The sequence below is a fragment of the Brassica napus genome, chromosome A3, assembly GCF_020379485.1.
Source record: "Brassica napus cultivar Da-Ae chromosome A3, Da-Ae, whole genome shotgun sequence".
In the NCBI taxonomy this organism is placed as follows: domain Eukaryota; kingdom Viridiplantae; phylum Streptophyta; class Magnoliopsida; order Brassicales; family Brassicaceae; genus Brassica; species Brassica napus.
Genome location: NC_063436.1, coordinates 6,539,548 through 6,561,915, shown reverse-complemented (window position 1 = coordinate 6,561,915; position 22,368 = coordinate 6,539,548). Strand labels below are relative to the sequence as shown.

The 22,368-nt window shown below is 35.3% G+C and overlaps 3 protein-coding genes, 1 long non-coding RNA gene and 1 pseudogene across 11 annotated transcripts; 1 reads left to right on the top strand and 4 right to left on the bottom strand.

Annotated features, from left to right (window-relative positions):
• Nucleotides 1–5,359: 5,359 nt before the first annotated feature.
• Nucleotides 5,360–12,614, bottom strand: LOC106441699 (annotated as a pseudogene).
• LOC106437550 lies at nt 8,769–11,543 on the bottom strand. 8 transcript variants are annotated; one of them, XM_022714925.2, is made up of 8 exons: nt 10,929–11,543; nt 10,783–10,847; nt 10,594–10,708; nt 10,407–10,517; nt 10,049–10,332; nt 9,512–9,680; nt 9,247–9,404; nt 8,769–9,152 (listed from the first exon to the last, which is right to left on the bottom strand). In XM_022714925.2, the coding sequence occupies exons 2-8, from the start codon at nt 10,783–10,785 to the stop codon at nt 9,114–9,116; spliced, it is 879 nt and encodes a 292-aa protein (XP_022570646.2). In that variant the 5' UTR covers nt 10,786–10,847; nt 10,929–11,543; the 3' UTR covers nt 8,769–9,113. The 8 variants fall into 8 exon arrangements, with proteins under 8 accessions (XP_022570646.2, XP_022570656.2, XP_022570640.2 ...); XM_022714935.2 differs by having other exon boundaries at nt 10,594–10,721; nt 10,783–10,829; XM_022714919.2 differs by having other exon boundaries at nt 10,783–10,829.
• A 2,726-nt stretch (nt 12,615–15,340) lies between the features above and the next one.
• Nucleotides 15,341–17,325, top strand: LOC125602189. The gene is made up of 2 exons (XR_007334678.1): nt 15,341–16,974; nt 17,099–17,325. It is a non-coding gene; the product is annotated as an uncharacterized LOC125602189 (long non-coding RNA).
• Nucleotides 17,326–17,829: 504 nt separating this feature from the next.
• Nucleotides 17,830–18,960, bottom strand: LOC106443373 (transcription factor MYB82). Its single transcript, XM_013884936.3, has 2 exons — nt 18,428–18,960; nt 17,830–18,351 (listed from the first exon to the last, which is right to left on the bottom strand). The coding sequence occupies exons 1-2, from the start codon at nt 18,688–18,690 to the stop codon at nt 18,015–18,017; spliced, it is 600 nt and encodes a 199-aa protein (XP_013740390.2). The 5' UTR covers nt 18,691–18,960; the 3' UTR covers nt 17,830–18,014.
• A 1,763-nt stretch (nt 18,961–20,723) lies between these two features.
• LOC106437551 (40S ribosomal protein S10-3) lies at nt 20,724–22,059 on the bottom strand. The gene is made up of 5 exons (XM_013878455.3): nt 21,868–22,059; nt 21,738–21,786; nt 21,382–21,667; nt 21,169–21,283; nt 20,724–21,003 (listed from the first exon to the last, which is right to left on the bottom strand). The coding sequence occupies exons 1-5, from the start codon at nt 21,868–21,870 to the stop codon at nt 20,923–20,925; spliced, it is 534 nt and encodes a 177-aa protein (XP_013733909.1). The 5' UTR covers nt 21,871–22,059; the 3' UTR covers nt 20,724–20,922.
• Nucleotides 22,060–22,368: the final 309 nt, after the last annotated feature.

Sequence of the window (22,368 nt, the reverse complement as noted above, 5' to 3'; positions counted from 1 at the left end):
ACTTCAGTATTCCTAGTTTTCTGTCTCGCATTATATCCATTCCCAAAATGCGAGTTGCCTTTCCCAAATCCTTCATTTCAAACTCTGTCTTCAAACTGTCTTTCAGTTTCTGAATTTTGCTCATATCTTTAGCTGCGACTAGCATGTCATCAACATACAGAAGTAGATACACTCTCTCCTTTAGCTCATTTCCCTTGAAGTAAACACACTGATCGTTTTCACTCTGAACAAACCCCTGCTTTTTCATAAACTCATCGAATCTATGGTTCCACTGCCTAGGTGACTGTTTAAGTCCGTACAACGATTTCTGCAGCAAGCACACCTTTGATTCATCCCCCTTATTGACAAAGCATTCTGGTTGGTTCATGTAGATTTCTTCGTCTAGAGTTCCATAGAGAAAAGCTGTCTTTACATCAAGTTGTTCAAGTTCTAGATCAAAGTTTACCACGATAGATAGCAACAATCTGATAGACACGTGCTTAACCACGGGAGAAAAGATCTCATTGTAGTCTATCCCTTCAACTTGAGTGAAGCCTTGAGCTACCAATCTCGCTTTAAACCTTGGAGGTTCAACTCCAGGGATTCCTTCTTTGAACTTGAAAATCCACTTACATCCAACTATTCTCTTTTTGCTCGGCTTCTGAACTAGTCTCCAAGTTTCATTCTTAGACAGAGACTTTATCTCTTCTTCCATTGCTTTCTTCCACTCCTTCCAGTATTTGCTCTTCTTAGCTTCTGCTACTGTTCTTGGTTCTTGTATTTCCATGTCTTGAGCACATACGAGAGCATAAGCAACGAAATCACCGCTTTCAAACATAGCTGGTTTCCTTAACTGTCTTTTCCCTCTGTCTCTAGCGAGTACATAGTCACTCAGTGATTCAGGTGAACCTGAGCCTTCGGATTTTTCCTCAACTGATTCTGCTTCAACTTCAGACTCTGATTCTGATGAAGACTCTGATTTAGACGAATCTTCTTCTGATTCTGTATCAGCTCCACCTACATCAGTAATCCGTTGAACCTTGTCGAAATTAAAGCTGACTCTTTTGGAGCTTCCTTTCTTGTTAGAGCTTTCTTCCATAGTATCTTTGAACACTAGTTCCTCGTGGAAAACTACGTCTCTGCTCACAGTGCATTTTCCTTGAGTTGGCATCCATACTCTATACCCTTTTGTACCTTCAGGGTAACCCATGAAATAACCTTTCTCAGCTCTAGGGCTTACTTTATCCTGCCTAGTGTGCACATAAGCAACGCTTCCAAAACGTCTTAGATGATCCAGACTGACTTTCTTCCCTGACCAGAGCTCTTCAGGAATTTTGAAGTTTAGAGACGAAGTTGGTGACCTGTTGATCAAATATACCGCAGTTGAAGCTGCTTCTGCCCAAAACTGTTTCCCAAACCCCGTTTCTGCTAACATGCACCTTACCTTGTTCATTATTGTTAAATTCATCCTTTCTGATACACCATTCTGTTGGGGAGTATAAGAACACGTCTTGTGCCTCTTAATCCCAGCTTCTTTACATAGACCATCAAAAGCCTTGTTACAGAACTCAAGACCGTTATCTGTTCGTAAGCACTTAACCTTCTTTCCTGTTTGAGTTTCAACTAGCTGCTTCCATTCTCTGAAACTTGAGAAGGCTTCATCCTTGGTTCTCAGAAATTTTATCCAGACCTTTCTCGAGAAATCATCGATAAACGTGATGAAGTATTTGCAGCCAGCTAAGCTTTCTTCAACTCCAGGAGAGCCCCATAAATCAGAATGAATGTACTCAAGTATTCCTTTAGATGTATGTTTCCCGGATTTGAAACTCTGTTTTTGAGACTTCCCCAGAACACACTCTTCACAGAAGTTTAGTGTTTGAACTTCGTTTCCATCTAAGTAGCCTTCCTTTACTAGGATGTTCATACACTTTAAACCCATGTGTCCTAGGCGAGAATGCCATCTCTGAGCTTTGTCAACCTCTGGTCTTGCAACAGCTACAACTCCTTTTTCAACTGACCCTTCAAGATAGTACAACCCTTCCTTGTATTTACCAGACAATACTTTCTTTCCTCCTTTGTAGAACGTCACTCGAAAATCAGATCCTTCATAGTTACAGCCATTCTTTTCCAACTGACCGTAAGATATAAGATTTCTCCCCATTGAGGGCATATACCTCACATTTGTTAGGATGACTTCAGTCTTGTCAGGATTTAGGATCTTTAATTTTCCCATACCTTTTACCTCACTGTGAGTGTTGTTTCCCATTAAGACTTTGCCTCCATCTATTTCCTCAAAATCAAACAGCGCACCTTTATCAGGAGTGATATGGAACGTGCATCCAGAGTCTAGAACCCATTCATGTCTTGTGTCATGAACGCTAGCAGTAAGTATCATTGGTTCTCTGGATTGTACCACATTTGCTGCTTGAGTCTTCTGATAGTTTTCTTTTCTCTCTGGGCAGTCCCTTTTATAATGTCCTTCTTTACCGCAGGACCAACACTCACGTGCTTTAGGCTTTTCCTGATTCTTCTTTGACCTGCTTCCATTGCTCTTACTTCTATTTCGATAAGTTGAGCTTCCTTGACGCTTACTTTGTCTACCTCTGTCAGCAAATAAGCCTTCACCTTCCGATTTGCTCTTTCCAAGCATGCCTTTTTCCCTTAACTCTGCTTCTTTGGCATAAGCGGCCAAAGTCACTTCTTTGACCGTCAGTGTATCTTTACCAGATCCATACTTCAGTGTGTGGACCAATGCATCATACTGAGATGGGAGACTTGTCAGTATCTGAATGGCTTGATCTTCATCTGATACGGTAATGCTTAGACTGGCCAGGTCATCGATCAGCTTTAGGAAAGAGTCCATGTTTTCTTCAATGCTTTTAGTTTCTTGCATCTTGAAGCTTGCAAAGCTTTGCTTGAGGTAGATTCGATTTGGGAGTGTCTTCGTCTGGTAGTCAGCCTCGAGAGCTTTCCATACTCCCATAGCAGTCTGCTCCCGCATGACTTTCCTTAGGACTATATTAGAAAGACTAGCGCATATGAGGTTTCTTGCTCTAGTGTCCTTCTCCTTAGCCTTAGGATCTTTCTGATCTTGCTTTACTGGTTTCAACTCTTTATCATCTCCATCTGATGATTCAGAACCAGTATCCCCTTCAAGGACATAGCCTAGTCCTTGTAGTTCAAGTTGCATCTTCATCTTGAACTTCCAGAGACCAAAATCCCCCTTGCCATCGAACTTCTCCATCTCAAACTTCTTAACCGCTTCCATGGAGATATGTTCGCAGTAGCAGCACCTCAACAACAACAGTAGATCGTCAATGCCTTAGATCGCTTTACCGCAACCTGATCTTAACCTCCTGCACTTAAACCAGCGCTCTGATACCACTTGTCAAGAATCAATATCGCAGATTCAGTCTTAGTTATCACTCGATTAGATTCTTTAGTTGATTGTTGATTAGCTTAGATCGGATTCTTTTGTTGCAAATAGATCAAACACACAAGATTGTTTACCCAGACTTCGTTGCCTACTGTCTGGGGAGAGATCCAAACTCTCAAGCTTTCACTAGATCATATGTGAGTATACAGATTACAAAGAGCTTACAGCGGATTCTTGTTTCAGGTTAACTTGACACTGAAGTAACCGGAGAACAAGCGCTGTATCTGAAAATGCACCACCGGCAATCAGAGTCGTGAGAGAAGATCAGGTAAGCTCCTTCACCGTCGCTTCTTCGTCTCTTCTCTCTCGCGTAGCTCTCTCTCTTTCTCTGTATCTGATCTCGTGTAACAGAAAAGTCTAACAAACTTTTCTTATCTTCTCAGGTTATGAAGATGATCAATGATCCTCAAAACGATGCCGTTCTCTTTAACTGATCAAGACTCAGTTGTGTGGCTTTGCTTCACTAAGCCCCAAACCACATTAGTCAGCGGCCCACTAGAGATAGCCCAAACCGAGATAGTGATACTCGACAACTCAGCTCACAGGAAGGTTCAGTCCTAGTGGAGAAGTTTGCCTCAGTAGAGATATATAACAAGGCTCGTTTACTGCTGGAGTTGATTCATATGGAGTTCATTGGAGGCGAAGCTCGTGACAATGGGCTGTTAGTTGCAGGTCAAATCAAGATTTATGTGTGAATTCTCACAGAAAGATTAACATACGAGACGAGCTCAGTTCAAAGAAGAAGCGTAAGTATAGTAAGTTGTGGCATTTCAAGTACAAACACAAGACTCGAGACAAAGACGAGCTTGATACCAGTCACCTAAACCTGTTTTTGGGACAAAGAGAAATAGCCATTGAAGGACTTGCTTACCCTCATGATGAATCGCTTGGAAGTTATAAGGAGCTTACACCACTTGTAGAGCAGATTTCTAGAGATCCGACTGAAGCTGGATACAAGTTGTGCCTCTTAATGTACTCAGCTCACAAAGAAAATATTATGAATGAGTTTGTATCCCGTGATCATGTACGCTTGAGACTGCTTCTTTGGGGAGCTATTAAAGATTTGACGCTCCCAGGACGTGACGTTAAGGAAGTTTCTACACCAATAACAAGTTGTTATTAACAACCAAACCAAAAATGAGCAGCGTTACAAATTTCTTATCGAACCAGCCAATCTGTTTTCATTAGTTGAGTTTTGAATTGTGTATAAAAGAATAAACTAAATTAAGTAAAAAATCATAGTCTATAATTTTGGTTTGACTATAATATAGGGAAGATATTTTTGAAAACGGTTTTCATCCTTTACTAGAAGTTACCTTTTGTGTATGTTTGGGTTTCTATATGTAGTCTAAACAAAGAGGGATTTATGAAAGGAAAAAAAAAAGGCTGAGCAAAGCAAATATCATAGCTACGAAGTATCATTCAAAAAAAAAAAATCAAAGGACATATCACCATGAAGACTTTAATCGTATTTGTTTTTGCTGCTATGTTTTTCATATCCTCGATCCACTATGGTGCAACAGCCGCTACTACTCCAAGTACTGGTTTATTCTTTTACCCTCCGTTTATAATTGTGGACATAATCTTTTCTTATTTTAATGAACATATATATATATTGAACTTGATTTAATGAGTTTTATCATATAAATAAATTATGGCATAGATTTTAAGGATATCGAATGCTTCAGCGGAACAGAAGCATGCTTCTATGGAGGCGACAGAATCTGCACTGCATTTTGTAAAGAACATAAATTTTTTTATGGTTTGTGTACTCCTCATGCATGTTGTTGTCATATCCCAACAGGTTCGAGATGAAATGAGCTAATCATATGTTTTGTAATATCTATACATATGATCTCAATCGAAATCAATAAACTTTACTAAATCAAAGTTGTTTGATAGAATTTGAGGAATAGTGTTTTGCAATTTGAACAACATTTAAAATTAAATAAATATTTAACTTATCAAAAATTTGAAGAAGAGACTGTTTTATTGGAGATATTTTATTGGAGAAGAGACTGTTTCTTTGTTAATGTAAAGATACAGAGAGAGCATAGAGTACATTCCATTTAGTCATACCACCAATTTCACATGAACTTGAGGACTTTCGCTCCAAATGCAATCCCTATGAATGTTGCAATGGCAATCCCAAATATTCCAGCCAGAATCCCAGGAACGATCAACGAGTTCCATCCCTTTGCCGCGGCCATTCCATCTGCAGTAGTAGGTCCTCCAACATTAGCATTTGATGCCAAAAGCAGCAACCTTAGCTCGATGTTGAGCAGCTTCCCTACGCTCAATATGATAGCAAGGTGTGTCCCAATTTGGACCAAAGCAAACAAGAATATGCTCGGTGCCGTGTTGATCACACTCCATATGTTTCCACTCGCACCTATCACAGTGAAGAACACCTGAAAGAAACGTGCTTTAATACTATTCTAAAAAGATAGCATTGTTCTCGAAGACAGTGGCAAAGCCAAATTTTAAAAAGCCCCTTTGATATTTTAAAATTTGGAGTAATTGATTACCAACTTTTGATATTGCCCCTGTTGATTTATTAAACTATACTCCCTTTGTTTCATTTTAATTATACTTTACAATTGTGTGCACATAGATTTAAAAAAAAAAATTAATTTTGCGTATTTCAAAATAAAAACACCACTACCAATATATGTAACCATATTTCGAACAATTGAAAATAGATTGTAATATAAAGTCAATAAATTTTTCATTGAAATTATAAAACGATACTTATTTTGAAACGAAAATTTTACTCTACAACGACAATTAAACTGAAACGGATAGAGTAATGTTTTAATTTTTTCTCCAGATTAAATGAATTTCTAAATTCAGCACTATTTGAAGATGAAGTGTAATAAAAAAAATCACACACCTGCATCAGAATTAGAGCCATGGCTTCTCCAGATGGAGCAAGATGAGCAAACTGGGAGGGGAAAATAGTTGCTAGAACAACAACCACCGCGGTTATTGCTGGCAAGCTACCACCTGAAATCCCCAAATACTTTGTTATCAAGGCCCCGGCCTTGCATATAGCTAATGACACAGCAATTCCAATAGCTATGAGTAGCACAGGAATCTTGTTTTTAGTTTCAGAATCTTTTCTCGCCTCTGCCTCTTCTGCCATGACAGAACAACATCTAAGTCAGAATTCAAAATAAACGAAACCGGACATGGCAGCAACATTCAGACTTACCACTAGTTGGTGGTGGTAAGACTTCAGCAGGTATTTTGGAGCCAATAGCAAACAATGACGTGAAATATACAGCAGTTATAACATTATCAGCAGCAAGTCCGGCAGCTAAAACTGATGGAGAAACTCCGAGAGCATTCGATATGGCAACATAGTTGACGGCTGAACAAAACAAGAGTCGAAATGAACTGATAGACAAAATAAATGTGTCTGTAAGATGTCAAAAACACACAAATGTATGATACCTCCACCGATATGCCTACCCATGAGAGCAGCTGCAATCTTCCAACTATCGGGACCAAGTGCTTTCATTGGCACTAGGTAATAGGCCAGAACTGTACCCACCGTTGTCGCAACTGTTACCAGTAATGTAAAAACATGAATGAGCTAATGAAAGCAATATGATGAAAAAGTGATATGGTGAATAAAATATTTTTCTTATGAATTTTATTTATATATTCTGGAAATTTTATGTTTTATGTTATGTATTTTTGGTTATAATATATTTTTGTATTAAATATTTATTGTTTTATCTGTACCCAGTGATGTAAAAACATGAATGAGCCTTTTGGTTCTGCAGGAAAGATAGAACAAGAGGAGACATGAAGTGGTTTTGTAATTACCTGACCCAATGAGGAAAGCCAAGAGAAGTTTTCCTGTGGACTTGACCACACGGCGGAGATCAGCTCTGAAGAGCAAGAGAGGAACAGCTAATGGGAGCAGGAAGTTCAAGACAATAGCAAAAGCAGGAGAATCTGAAGAAATGATGCCAAGATTACTAGCTGCAAGCCCTATTAGTGTGCTGACCAAGGCACCACTCACCGCCCTTCCCACCGTTGTCTTCTCCGACCTGTATCAGGATCACACCACTTTTTATTTCAAACATCATTTTCAAACTCCCATGGCCAACCATTTTCTTTTATTGTAGAAAATTAACTTAAACTAGAGATTTTGTCCGGGCTACGCCCGGGTTTATACAAATATCATTATATTTAATATGTATTAAGAAATTTCCTAAACCTTAGTTAATATCCAGAAAATTAAGCACTTGGTTTTAGCCAATTATGTGACTAATTTTTCTTAAAAAGAATTTGTGTTTTCTTAACAAATTTGAGCTATATGTTACATGTGTAGAAATTATAATAGATGAAGCTCAGTTTTATTACCCTTTTCTTCTTTTATGTGCAAATTTCATTTTTGTAATATAGCTATAGCTAAATTTATAAGAGAAATAATTTACAGAATTACGTTGAAATACTAATTTGATCTGAAATATTTGGTTTAAAATTTATATAAATGATATGTTTCATAAATAAATTTTGGTAATCTATCTTTCATATAATATGTGGGTATAGCGTTATATTGACTACAAATTAACATTAACTTCACTATTGCTACTGGAATATACAATTTTATGTTTATTGTACTGAATGACTTATAATTAAGCTTTAAATGATGACCAAATAAATCAAGAGGAACACTATTTCTTAATAATTCTAATTTTTATCATTTATAAAGAATTTTTTTTTTCTTTCTATTCATTTTTTATTGTAAGTAGTATAGAACAAATTTGTTCCTCAATAAATTTGATAAAAAATAATTATTTTTGAAATTTTTTTTTTCTGTTTTTTCCTTGTTTGTTCCTAATGTTTGGTGATAGTTACCGGTTAGAGTGTTTCAAAAAAAAAAGTTACCGGTCAGAAATTAGTGACAATGGGTGAAATGTTTTAGTGAAGGTACCTTATTTGTTAGTGACAGTTTTTTTGTTTCATGAAATCTATAAATATTTTGGGTTTTATTAAAGACAATAATAGCAGAATGTAAAATGATTATAGTGTTCATAAATTAGAAAAAATACATCTAATTATGAGAGTTAATGGTGTTATTATTCAATTCAAAGAGAAATGAGTAGGAAGCTTTCAAGTTCTGTAGTTTGTAATTTTATAAGAACTATGTGATTTCTTAGGCTACACCTATTTTTTTATTCATAAATTATGTATATTTTTTTGGGGCAACATTATTTTTTATTCATAAATTATGTATGTATATTTATTCAAGTTATGAATATTTTAATTTGAGAGAAACAGTATTATAATAATATAATTTTATCAGTGTTCAATTTACTCCATGAAGACCTAGCAGGGGAGAATAAATATTTTCTTGTAGATGCATGGAAAATAAATATTTTCCTGTACAAGGAACAACTCGCCATGGAAACATATTACACCAAGATAGAGAGAGAAAATAAGTTTTTGGTTTTCTTGTTGTTGGTAGTAGTTACATTGTATGTTTGGCGGAGTTAGCAACATCGGGTCCAAGCCTAGTCCTGAACCACCCAAGCTACCTGGGTCTACATGTTTCACTCTTCCGAAATAGCGTATGTGACGCAACAGTCTTGCAAGGAACGTGTTGTGGCAGATTGTTGAGCTATCGCATTCCACCGCCACGTGCTTCCGGGCTCTTGTTATGGCTACGTTCATCCTTCTGCTATCCCCTAGGAATCCCACTTAGGTTGTTCGACCGTACCTATACAAAAGCAGCAACAAACTACATCAGTCTTCTTTGCACTTGGCAAAATAAAATAAAAAGGTATGCAATGCTACAGAAGGTAATAGTGTACCATTGATATGATCACTGCATCAGCCTCCCGTCCTTGAAAGCTGTCAATGGTTGCGACCTCAACTCCATCAGCAACTGGAAAATCATCTAGCCTTTCTCTGAGAAGCTGCACCTGAGCAACATATGGGGATTGAACGGCTATAGCCATTGTACTAACCCCTACAATCATTTGGAATTTAATAGGATATTGAGCTTAAACATGCGTGAGTCTTCAAACTATGGCTTGTTTCTTCTAATTTACAACTAACTGAAAATATACTACTCACCTGCATAAATCAACGCGATGACGTGATTAACCACAATATCTGCTTCTCCTTCATTGTATAATGAGCCTGTACCAGCTGGATCTAGACGCTCCTCGCAGGCCATTGACAAACTCCCATATGACATTCTTGTGTCGAGAAGAAGCAGCGGGCATTGTGTTATCCAAGTAGGCTGCAGTAAGTGGAAAAAAAAGAAAGATGATGTTAAACCTTAAGTGTCGTGGGGTTACCATGGTGAGTCTGTTGCAGTCAATTAGACCACCAAAGGTAAAGGTAAGCTCATTTTCGACACTTTTGTTTAATTTCTAATCACCAAACAAAAGAAGACGCGAATCATCTTTCGCAAGCTCAGGAGCAGCGCGACATTCAACCACAAGCAAAGATAGTATCATGTAATGTTTCAGTGGAAATTTTCTAAAGAAATAGTAATGAGAAGAATCGACATATGAGCAAACACTTGCAAAAAAAAAAAGCCATGATAAGCATCTTCGAATGTCGTAAAGATGAAAATTACTGGGATTAAACTCTACAAAAATATACCTCATAAGTGAGAGCATCGGCCAACCCATGAATACGATCAATTCTGACACTCTTTCCAAAGAGCTTGGAGAAAGTAGGATCTCCATGGCGAGATTCTAGAGCAACGCCAATGCTGCACCCATCATCTCCAAGGCTGTGAACAAACCCCTGCGTACAAGAAGTTGCTCCAGCACCCTTACTGTCACAAATTCTTATGCAAACCATGTCACCAGGGGAAAGTGTTGTAGGAGGTAGACGATGGTTGCCCCCAACCTTAAACAACACCAAGTGCATACCTCCGAGACCTGCATATTGATTAAATTTTACAACATATATTTTTTGGAAACTGAAAGAGAACATAGTACAACAAAGAACTAACCTGTGGAGGTGCTAACTGCATACAAATTGCAAACTGTGTCACAAAGTTCCTGCGGAGCTTCACCGTGCCGAACCAAGAACTCGATCGGTTTGGAGGAATCAGAGCTCTCATCTGGAGTAGGGATAAACAGAGCCAACTGTTTGTTATCAACTGTTTGCAGACACTACCCAATCAAAATCAACCTCACAGAATGCTCTTGTCTTAGTCACCGGAATGGCGTACAGAAACTCCCAAGACTCAGCTACTAAGCTTCGAACTTTCTTCTTCGTATAATCTCTGTCCATGAAAACCATCTGCGCTGGCTTAAACCAAAAACTGAGATTTTATCACATTATTATTAGTTTTAGAAAATTCAGAAGAAAATCAAAAGTTTTACCATGGTGGTATGTTCGTGCTTTTCGCTCCCTTTACCTTTCGTTGTTGCTGTTAAAAGGGAAAAATCTGAAATCAATCTCTAGATTGCAGACACTACCCAATCAAAACCCCAAAGAGATGAAAGTATAAGAGAAACTTAATTTTAACCTTTTCAAAAGTATCGGATCGAAACTGAACCCGACCGAGTATAGCTTCGCCGGAGACGCTTCTCAGTCACGTAGGTCAGCCAGCGGAAACCTGCTGTGAGGATAAGTCTTAACTCTGGAAGGAGTCATCAGCTTATGTATGGAGGTAGTGGAAGACAGCATTGATTCATGACGATAATTAATCTTGATCCGTCTGGATTTGAGGCCATGGCTTCGACAGGCACAAAAAAAAAAACTAAAATTGCAAGAGTAAAGAACATAGCAGGCTTGTCTACAAAAGGATTCATCTAAGAGGAGGAGACATAAAAGGGAGGTGGAAGGATAGCGATAGGAGTAAAGATCTGGAATTGAATTATTGAGAGTAGATCGCAATAACTCCAAAAGAAACGGATGGTGAAGTGGAAGAGCAGAAGAGGCAAAATGATATCGTCAGTTTTTGGGCTGATTTAAATTGGCTAGGACAAATTATTAGAAGCCCATTATGAAAGTCCTCTCGCACAAGTTTTATCACGTTAAATCAGTTATGACGTGGTGGATTAAACTTCTATGATTGGCTAATTTTTTAATCCTAGGTGGACAGGCTGAGAGTTGAGTATATCTCCCTTTTAGTATTGTATTGATATATCACATATCAGGTAGAGGTTATTGGTTAGATTTTTAATAAATCTAAAAATCCAAAATAAATAGTGTTACTGAATTAATATTACTTTTTTCATAATTATCCATTATTCATTTATTATTTTTAAAATATCCTTGAATCGTTATTTAGTTATATATATATATAATAAATTTCATTTTACACTAGATTTTAAAATAAAACGTTAAAAATGCAAAGAAATAAATTAAAAAATAATATTTTTTATAAATATTAAAATATGAAATACATTTGCTAAATTACAAAATAATTTTACAGCCAAAATAGATAAACTAATATTGTGAATCTTAAAAATTTATTAATACAAAGATTCAAGGTTGTACAGCCAAACACATGGCTCTGGTACCACCTGATGTAATATAGCGGAATCTATGATAAATACAAATATTTTTATAGTCTAAGAATGTCTAAAAATCAATGTATTCTTAAATTTTTTTGAGATTACCAGTGATCTACCGAAATAAATAAAGAGAAAACTATTAAATTTTATTAATCAAATACATAAAACTGAATACAAACTTAAAACTCAATTGCTATATATAAAAAAACCATAAAACCCTAAAATAATAGAGATAATTATCTAAATGACTAATAAAATAAATAATAAATATTTAGAAATATCCCAAATATTTATGTGCATCGTTAATTAACTGATCTGCTAAGAATATAACATATGGCCGGAGAGAAAGGGAGATGCGTACCAGATACCGAAAGCACCAGTGGCGAAGAGCGCAGTCCATGTTCCCCATTCATCGTTGGAAGCAATGAGAGGCGTGCTAAACTGCGATCTCACAGTCACCGATCTCATCGGAGAAGATACATCCGGCGGAGAGAGAAACCTGTCGTCGCAGCCATCATTACGAGATGGCCACAATGAGGAAGTAGGAGATAAACTAAGCCGCTGCGAAGAGACTGCTTTAGCCGAGAGTGCAGGAAGATCTTTGCGTGAAACAGTGTGTGATCTCCGACGAATCTGTCCTGAAGACTGCAACAAGATCCCTGTTGCATTGAGAATGACAAGTTCGTAGCCATTTCGAGTCTGCGTCTCGTTTACGATGAGAAAGATCCGAAGTGTGTACGACAGAGAGAATCAGTTACTAAAGAGTGTCGTTGACTTTCATAGTGCCGCAACTTTTGCTTTCTATTAATGTAACACTATCCTGAACTGAACCGAACCAGAAATAGAAATTTTGGTTTAACTAAACCAGTAACAACCAAACCAAAAATGAGCACCATTACAATTTTTATATCGAACCAGCCAACCTGTTTTTCAGTTCAGATTAGTTGAGTAAAAAATCATTCTCTATAATTTCGTTTGACTATAAATAAGGAAGATATTTTTTGAAAAAGGTTTTCATCCTTTACCAGTTACCTTTTGTGTATGTTTGGGTTTCTATATGTAGTATAAACAAAGAGGGATTTATGAAAGAAAAAAGAAAGAGGCTGAGCAAAGCAAATATCATAGGAAGTATCACCATGAAAACTTTAATCGTGTTTGTTTTAATTTGCTGCTACGTTCTTCATATCCTCGATTCACTATGGTGCAACAGCAGCCGCTACTACTCCAAGTACTGGTTTATTCTTTTACCCTCCTTTTATAACTGTGGACATATTTTTTTCTTATCTTAATGAACATATATATTGAATCTGATTTAGTCAATCATAGATCAGAAGGATATCGAATGCTTCAGCGGAACAGAAGCATGCTTCTATGGAGGCGACAGAATTGCACTTCTTTTTGTAAAGACCATCGTTTTTTTTATGGTTTGTGTACTCCTCATGCATGTTGTTGTCATAATATCCCAACAGGTTCGAGATGAAATGAGCTAATCATATGTTTTGTAATATCTATACATATGATCTCAATCGCAATCAATAAACTCTACTAAATCAAAGTTGTTTGATAGAATTAGAGGAATATTTTTATCAAAAAAAAAAAGAATTAGAGGAATATTGTTTTAAAATTTGAAAAAAATTTAAAATTAAATAAATATATAACTTATCAAAATTTTGAAAATTCGATTGTTCTTATTAGCTTAGAAGCTATTCAAAACTAAAGTTTTCAATATTTCTCTCTTAGATCATATAGAACAAAATGTTTAGTAATTCCGTGTTTTCAAAATATTTATATGTGACAAAATGGATATATATTTTATATTTAAAATAATTATGCTTTATATATTTCAAATTTGATAACCTTTTTTTGTATATATGATTTGTTTTCTCATACTGACCGGATTTTTAATGCAATTTTGGTTAATATTTTTGATTTATATGTGATAAATATTGAATACTTCTAGTTTATTACAGTTAACATTAGAGGTTTGAAGATTTATTCAATATAGATTTTTAAATATATACATTTTAAAAACGACTTAATATCTAATATAATATATGTGTAATTGTAATTGCTGTTAATGAAGGTAAATTATAATAGGTGTATTCCATATAATTTCTTTAACTATATCGATTTACAAAAATGTTATTGATAAAAGTATCAAATTAGACTTTTGAAATGAAAAGTAAATATTGAGCAAACCAAAATAAATTTTAGTATCTTTTGGAATCAAATATAAATAAAATTTGAAGCAAAAAAAATATTTTTATTAAAGAAAATAAGTTCAAATATTATCAGAATCAAGTATAAATTAATTTTGAATACTAGTATAAATAATTTTTCAACATTTAAAAAAAAATCATGAAAATTAATTTCTATTTCACATTTTTGAAAAATATAATAATTAGCCAGTCTTAGCTGTGGTTTCTCTTTTAAAATATATTCAAGGAAACAAAACTTTCGTTTGGATACGAGGAAACATCAAAGAAGTTCAAACTTTTGCAGTCTCAGCGTGCTGGCCCCAATTTACCTATGCAGCATCAGATAATGACAGTATAGACAGTCACAAGCTCCCTTTGCATCAGAAACTAATATTTATTAAATGAGATTTTCTACTTATATGATTTTGTAAGTATTTGTATCTTATCATTAAAAAACTTAAACCGTAGATCATAAAAATTTCAATGTGAGATTTTAAAAAAAAATTCAAAATATAACATATACGGAAAATTAAAATTTTTATTATATAATTAATATGATTGTTTAATATATTTTTATAATTTAACTAAAAATGATAGAGGATACAATAATTTGTATCAAATCTTTATTGATCAAAATCATTAATTGTCATATATATACTTTAGCCACATTAGGAAACTCCGTAATTTTTATTTAACGAAAGAATTAAGAACATCTAATCTATTAATTTAGGGTCCAATTTTTATCTACTATTAACAAGTCATAGTATGAGCACTTAAAATATTAGTTAATATGACATATTTGATTATTTAAATTAATAATAAACCAACTATAAATTTGAATTTTATTTTTTAATTATAAAAAAACTGTTAAAAAAGAATCTAACAAAATCTTACTAAAATTTTAAATATTGTTATAAAATAACAAATTTAATTTTGTAATTAGTAATATAATATTATTATAAATCAATTTTAATTAAAATTTTATTCTAAAACTAGAAAATAAAAAGTTCTATACTATCTTTTATAAATTTATAATTATATTCTGTATTATATAAAAATAGAAGTTATTTATGAATTAAATATCACAAAATAAAATTAAATAGGTAAATTAAGAAAAAAAATTAAAAATATATATATCATTTAAATAAATTATCACTCATCATTAAAATAAGTTAAAATTCGTATTAATATCAAATACATTTATAAAATGAAAAAATATATGCACGGACGTGCGGGTCAAAATCTAGTTAATAATTAATTTATAGTTAGTTTAATAAAAAATTATATATTTAGATGAATCAATTCATTTCTCTAAAGATTTTAAAAATCATTGTGGTGATGATATATTGTTACCTCAACTGTTGTAACACTTTTTTTTTTTTAATATATAGTGGATTACGAGGCTTCCATCTTTGACAAATAATTCTCACTACTCAAATTCCAGTCATAAGACTAAAAACACAGAGAACATTTACACAATCCATGAAAGTGAACATTTTAGTCAAACAGTTCTATTCTATTACAGGCGTTTATGGAAGAAACGTCAAAAGAATTTAAGATTCCACAGTACATACATTCTAGTGCTTGTACTTGTACAATTCCCAGATTCACAATGAAAACAATCCGTAGAGAGGATAAACCAGTAGATCATAACCCTTAGAGCCTATAAGCTCCTTAGAGTTGATAACGAGAGAACTCTCTGTATCCATATCTCTGGGCTCAATCCTTTCAAGAACAGCAAAAGAGCATAGATAAGCTTGATAGTTGGTTCAAGTTTTTACTTCATCCACTTCTAGAAGGGGGAAATATATCGCTTGAGTTCTCTAGGATAACATTTGACTCCTCAAATTTAACCTCCAATAAGAATATACTATCAGATACAAATTTAGCTTCAGCATGAAGAACTCTGGCATTGGATTACAGATCTCTGGGCTCAATCGTTTCAACATGAAGAACTCTGAATTTGGATTGCTCGTGAGTCGTGACAATGGGCTGTTAGTTGCAGGTCAAATCAAGATTTCTGTATGAATTCTCACAGAAAGATTAACATAAGAGACGAGCTCAGTTCAAAGAAGAAGCGTAAGTGTAGTAAGTTGTGGCATTTCAAGTACAAACACAAGACTCGAGACAAAGACGAGCTTGATACCAGTCACCTAAACCTGTTTTGGGGACAAAGAGAAATAACCATGGAAGGACTTGCTTACCCTCATGATGAATCGCTTGGAAGTTATAAGGAGCTTACACCACTTGTAGAGCAGATTTCTAGAGATCCGACTGAAGCTGGATACAAGTTGTGCTTCTTAATGTACTCAGCTCACAAAGAAAATATTATGAATGAGTTTGTATCCAGTGATCATATACGCTTGAGACTGCTTATATGAGGAGCTATTAAAGATTTGACGCTCTCAGGACGTGACGTTAAGGAAGTTTCTAAACCAATAACAACCAAACCAAAAATGAGCACCATTACAAATTTCTTATCGAACCAGCAAATCTGTTTTCATCAGTTGAGTTTTGAATTGTGTATAAAAGAATAAACTAAATTAAGTAAAAAATCATTCTCTATAATTTTCGTTTGACTATAACATAAGGAAGATATTTTTGAAAAAGGTTTTCATCCTTTAATAGAAGTTACCTTTTGTGTATGTTTGGGTTTCTATATGTAGTCTGAACAAAGAGGGATATGAAAGAAAAAAAAGGCTGAGCAAAGCAAATATCATAGCCAGAAAGTATCATCACACCAAAAAAAAAATCAAAGGACATATCACCATGAAGACTTTAATCGTATTTGTTTTTGCTGCTATGTTCTTCATATCCTCGATCCACTATGGTGCAACAGCCGCTACTACTCCAAGTACTGGTTTATTCTTTTACCCTCGTTTATAATTGTGGACATAATCTTTTCTTATTTTAATGAAAACATATATATATTGAACCTGATTTAATGAGTTTTATCATATAAATAAATTATGGCATAGATTTTAAGGATATCGAATGCTTCAGCGGAACAGAAGCATGCTTCTATGGAGGCGACAGAATCTGCACTGCATTTTGTAAAGAACATAAATTTTTTTATGGTTTGTGTACTCCTCATGCATGCTGTTGTCATATCCCAACAGGTTCGAGATGAAATGAGCTAATCATATGTTTTGTAATATCTATACATATGATCTCAATCGAAATCAATAAACTCTATTAAATCAAAGTTGTTTGATAGAATAGAATTTGAGGAATATTGTTTTACAATTTGAACAAAACTTAAAATTAAATAAACATACACTTATCAAAATTTTGAAAATTCGAAATTGTTTAGACGATGTAACGGCTTTGGTTTTATCGACATGCATCTCTGGCTCGGTCAGTGTGGTTCATATTGACGTCTCCTCTGAGTATACAGATTCCATACGTGTCCGTGTTTGGGACGCAGTTTAGAGGATTCCTGGGTTGAAGGGTAATTTTTGTTGAATGCGAGTTAGGACAAGACTCGTGATTCATGTGCTCTACGAAGCCAGTCGCTTTGCATATCCCTTGTGAGTGTGTCCGGACGCACCTCCTCATTTATACCCTCGTCGTTTACTATTTGCTTTCTCGATTAATTGTTATAATTTTCGTTTTGCGTTTTTTAGTCATGTTTCTGGTTTTGTTACTCCGTTACTAGTTAGTTCTTTATGTAGATTAGTCAAAAATTGTAAACAATAACAAATCTAAATATCCTTGGAAAAGTTCTTTATGATGATAAAAGGTAGATTATGATCCTTAATGAATCAGGCTTATTACAAATACATGATGATTTATTCTTGCGTCCCTCAATGTTAAATTGTATAACTAAAAGCAAAATATGACTCGCAAAGTCTATGCAAGAATTTATCCCTCAGAGATAAACTCAGGAAAGTCCTAAAGCAGAGGGAAGCAATCCATGAAGGCGAAACATGGGTCAAACACAAGAGTGTCTGTGTAATGAGAGATGAGAGGCAGGGGAGATCCTATGTGGTCGTCATAAGCCAAACAGTTAGTCTCCTCCATCCAGTTAGTAGTGCCTTCTTCTCCTTCTCCTTGTTCTCCATGGCTATGTCTCACTCCTGTAGACATAACTGTCTTGTCGGTAGGAGCTTCCACTGACTCAGTTGCGTTCTGTTTCCTGGAAGTGGACTTCTTGTTCAAATGTGTATTCCAGTAGTTCTTGACTTCGTTGTCAGTCCGACCTGGAAGGCGGCCAGCGATCAACGACCATCTAAAAGCGGACAAAAAAAGAGTTAGTACTTGAGAAAGTGATGAGGATGATCAATGCTAAGTAAACCAGGAGATACCGGTTTCCGAGAAGCTTATGCATGCGGATGATGAGGTCTTGTTCTTGAGGTGACATGCCTCCTCTTTTGATATTTGGTCTTAGATAATTCTTCCATCTCAACCTACAGCTTTTCCCACCTCTCTTCAACCCTGACCGACGAGAGATGTCTGCCCAGTTTCCTTCTCCATGAGACTCGACACAGTTTCTCAATATCATGTCTTCTTCAGGTTTCCACAACCCTCTTCTCACATGAGACTTCCTTTCTTCTTCCTTTTTCTCCATCTTTAGTTATTTTGCCTCCTCAGTTTCTTCAAATGAGGCGTATTTCGTTTGCTATAATATGCGCATAAAGTGCAACTTTAACTCGTACATGTGGGGGCTATATAACATAATTATTGAAGGTGAAAAGTGTACTTTTCAAACAGTAAAACTACTGTAAAATTCGTGCAAACTATAGCTGTAAAAGGCTAAAAAGCTCAAGTTCCTTTGTTTTTATCCCTCAGTATTGTTTCAAATTATTGGCGCTTTATGGCAAACATATAAACAAGGGCAGATCAGAGGTTGGAGATTTCCATCAACCTCGATACCTGCGCAACTCCATTACCACTTGGTCTCTTTCTTCAGTCACAGTGGTATTTTATTCCTTTCTAGTTCCTATATATCAGTCCCAATAGCTTCTTTTTTTTCTGTATCAGTGTGGACAAATCTGCAATAAAGCGATAAGGCCCTTGTAGAAATCTTTCCAAGATATTCAAAATTGATTTATACAATAAGTGAATCACTCGTATATATTTTTCCAAGTTTATGTTACAACTTACAACAGAGCTGCGAAGAAACATAATACCTGACAAATACAACTAGTGCGTTTTACAGTTGTTCCACTTCAACAGTTCTTTATCGCTCAAAAAGATAAATGATGTACAGTTTTAATCTTTTGCTCAAAATGCTAGTTTGGACGTACATGGCCAAGACTAGTGTATAAAAAATGAATAACAAACTAGTATCAAACATCCAGTATATATATACAATCCAACATATTAACAAAAAGAGACAATCCAATATACGTATTTTAGTGATCTATATACATAATCTAGGAAGTCCTCACATTAGGACGAACAAGGTACACGGAGTTGTCGTCAACAACCGTCATTGATCGTTGAGTACCTGTTTGGTTAGTATTAGTAATGTTTCTATAGAGTGGTCGTCAACAATAATATTATGATTCTTTTTTGTCAATAAAATAAAGACTCTTTGCATATACAAAAAGCACAGAAATTGTAATACGCACAATACAAAATTCAAGTATAACTCTTTGCATATCATTTGAATTTTTAATTTTCAAAAAATGGCAAAAATGTCTACTTTGATATTTCTTTTCCTTCTCTTATCTTTCATCACGATCCACCACCTTCCTGTAGTGAGCTCCACAGTCCACACAATATTATTGTGTAGCAGGTGTAGACTCGACACCACTGCAGCTACAACTAAACATAAATTTCGGATGTAGTCAAGGAGTTGATTGTAGAGCAATCCAACCAGGTGGATCCTGTTTTAATCCCAATAAACTCATAAACCATGCATCATATGTGATGAACGCGTATTACCAGACCCATGGTCGTACCCAAGAAGCATGCAAATTCGTTTTTGGCATTATCGGCATATTAATCAATATGGTGATTGTTCCTATTGATCTTAGTGTCTTATTGGATCTGATAGACAATCCACAAAACATATATTGCGATGAATAACTATGCAGTTCCAAATTTTTCTTAATAAATTTATATAATATTGAAGGAATATTGGATAATCGATTAAACATTTAAGATTTTTGATTGCACTGTTTAGTGTCAAAATTTGTTTCTTATGATGTGTAAATACATTGACATACAATGAGAGGGTGAATACTAATTATAATGGAGAATGTGGAGAAACCAGTCCCTCATCGTGGTCAAAGATAAATTATAATGCAATGGACACAATATTACTTGGTCATAACCCTGCAAAGAATCTTGAAACAAATAGTAAAAGATGAAGAGGCCTCTTGGAGTTTCAATATAATTCGTTCAAACGTTTCTGGTAGTTTTGATTTGTTTTAAGGTCTTAACTTTTCATGTTTGGCCGACTCTGTATGTCAAGTTTTAGTCATTATACTATCAAGTGAACATTACCCTGGCTAAGTAACAATTCTGGTTTCTGCAACTATAATGTTCTTTAGTTTTTGCAGCTTTACTACACTCTTCATTTTACTACTTTCTTACTTATCAAAGTATGGTACCAACAGCAAGTGTGAAGAAAAATGATAGCCACTGACGGTGTAAGGAGAAACAATTCTCATACGGAAAGACGAGAGAAAAATTCAATTCGCTCAACGTAAATTTAAGAACAGATGTTTGCTTCAACAACTCAGATAAAAAAAACATGAAGATACTCCAGAATTCGAATTATAAAAGCAAAATTAAAAGCTGAAACAAGTCCTCCATACTCTCTTACTGTCGACTAAAAACCATTTCTCTTTCAAGGCAAGCCTGAACCAGATGGTGCAGCCGCGCTAAAACCTCCAGCACCACGGCCAAAACCAGGCCTACCACCACTTCCCTACACAACCAAAAAACAAACAAACAACAAAAGAATGTCAACACAATAGAGGCGCAAAATCACAAAACATAAGCTAAATATATATAACCAAAAGACTCCGACACAGTTCAGTAGTTCTACTCTGTCACAGATGCAAATAAAAGGCAAAAGGAAATGAGAAATCACCTGGAAAGAAGGCTGGTAATCAGCTGGAGCTCCACCCTTTTCACCTTCACCACCACGGCGGTACCCATCACGGTCACCGTACCTAGGACGGTCTCCACCTTCAAACCTAGGTCCTCTAAAAAAAAAACAACACACAATAATACATCAATCAAAAACACAAAGGAACAACCTTTTACCACACCAAGCAAAAGAGTTTCATAAAAAAAATCAAACCTTGGGCGATCGCCAGGTGGGCCACCACCAAAGGGACGACCAATGGGCTTCGCAGACTTCTTCAAAGTAGCGGGAACAACATCAGAAGGAAGGTTAAGGTAAGTCCTCAAGAACTCAATCCCTTCGTTGGTGAGAAACCAATAGTAATGCATCCAGGCGAACGTCTCCCTAACATACTCCTTGGACTTGAAGGATTGCATCAGCTTGATGACTTGCAGGTTCGGTACTGACTCAATCAAAGGGTGCTTCGCGAGGTTGAAGTCTTTCTTCGCAAACAAAACTCCTTCTGCAAATCTCATCAACCTAAATCAGCTAAAAGGGATGCAGAGAGAGTTAAAGTTGATAAAAGCACGAACCTTTGAAAAGGTACTTGCAGATTTCTCTGCGGTTCTCCTCTGACATAATCTGAAAGCACAAGGTAGAAGAAGAAGATGGTTAGAATTCGAGAAGAGGTTGAATAGATTGAAAGGAAGAGGTTATGCGTACCATTGTGGAGCTGAGGGGGCGAGCTTTCTTCGAGTAGAGAGAGACGCAGAGGGAGGAAACTCGAGGGTGTGTGAATAAGCTAGGGTTTTCAGCAACTGAGAAGACGATGACTTTATATGCTTTGTTTTGGGCCTTTAATGGGCTTATAATTTATCAAATATGGGTATTTATAATCCGGCAGTAGTCTAATGTTATTAGATTACCTTTGAATTTTATTCATTCTACGAAACTGATTAGTTTTTTTTTTTGGTCAGAGTTGAAACTGATTGTTTGCTTTAGTTAATATACCAAATACAAATAGTAGTGTTTTTCTGTTTGATAAAGCATATTTCATTCTACAAAGTAATCTTATTACTAGTAGATTAACAGTGACTAATAAATACAGTACTAAATAGTGATAGAATTAACGATAATTTTCCACTATGGAGTAGGACGGAATGGATCCTCAATGTTGTCATGCCAAAGGATACTTTTGGAGTTTGGTATATATGTATCTTTTGT

What these genes read in the sequence shown, in the direction of transcription:
- LOC106437550 (XM_022714925.2), bottom strand. An exon ending in CCGATGCTCTCACTTATGAG is followed by an intron (nt 9,681 to 10,048) that starts GTATATTTTTGT and finishes CACTTACTGCAG; the next exon opens with CCTACTTGGATAACACAATG. An exon ending in ATGCAGTGATCATATCAATG is followed by an intron (nt 9,153 to 9,246) that starts GTACACTATTAC and finishes GCTTTTGTATAG; the next exon opens with GTACGGTCGAACAACCTAAG.
- LOC106443373 (XM_013884936.3), bottom strand. Translation starts at nt 18,690, where the DNA reads ATGGAGAAAAAGGAAGAAGAAAGGAAGTCTCATGTGAGAAGAGGGTTG. An exon ending in CATAAGCTTCTCGGAAACCG is followed by an intron (nt 18,352 to 18,427) that starts GTATCTCCTGGT and finishes GTCCGCTTTTAG; the next exon opens with ATGGTCGTTGATCGCTGGCC.
- LOC106437551 (XM_013878455.3), bottom strand. An exon ending in CTGCAAGTACCTTTTCAAAG is followed by an intron (nt 21,668 to 21,737) that starts GTTCGTGCTTTT and finishes TGAGATTTGCAG; the next exon opens with AAGGAGTTTTGTTTGCGAAG. An exon ending in CCACCTGGCGATCGCCCAAG is followed by an intron (nt 21,284 to 21,381) that starts GTTTGATTTTTT and finishes TTTTTTTTTTAG; the next exon opens with AGGACCTAGGTTTGAAGGTG.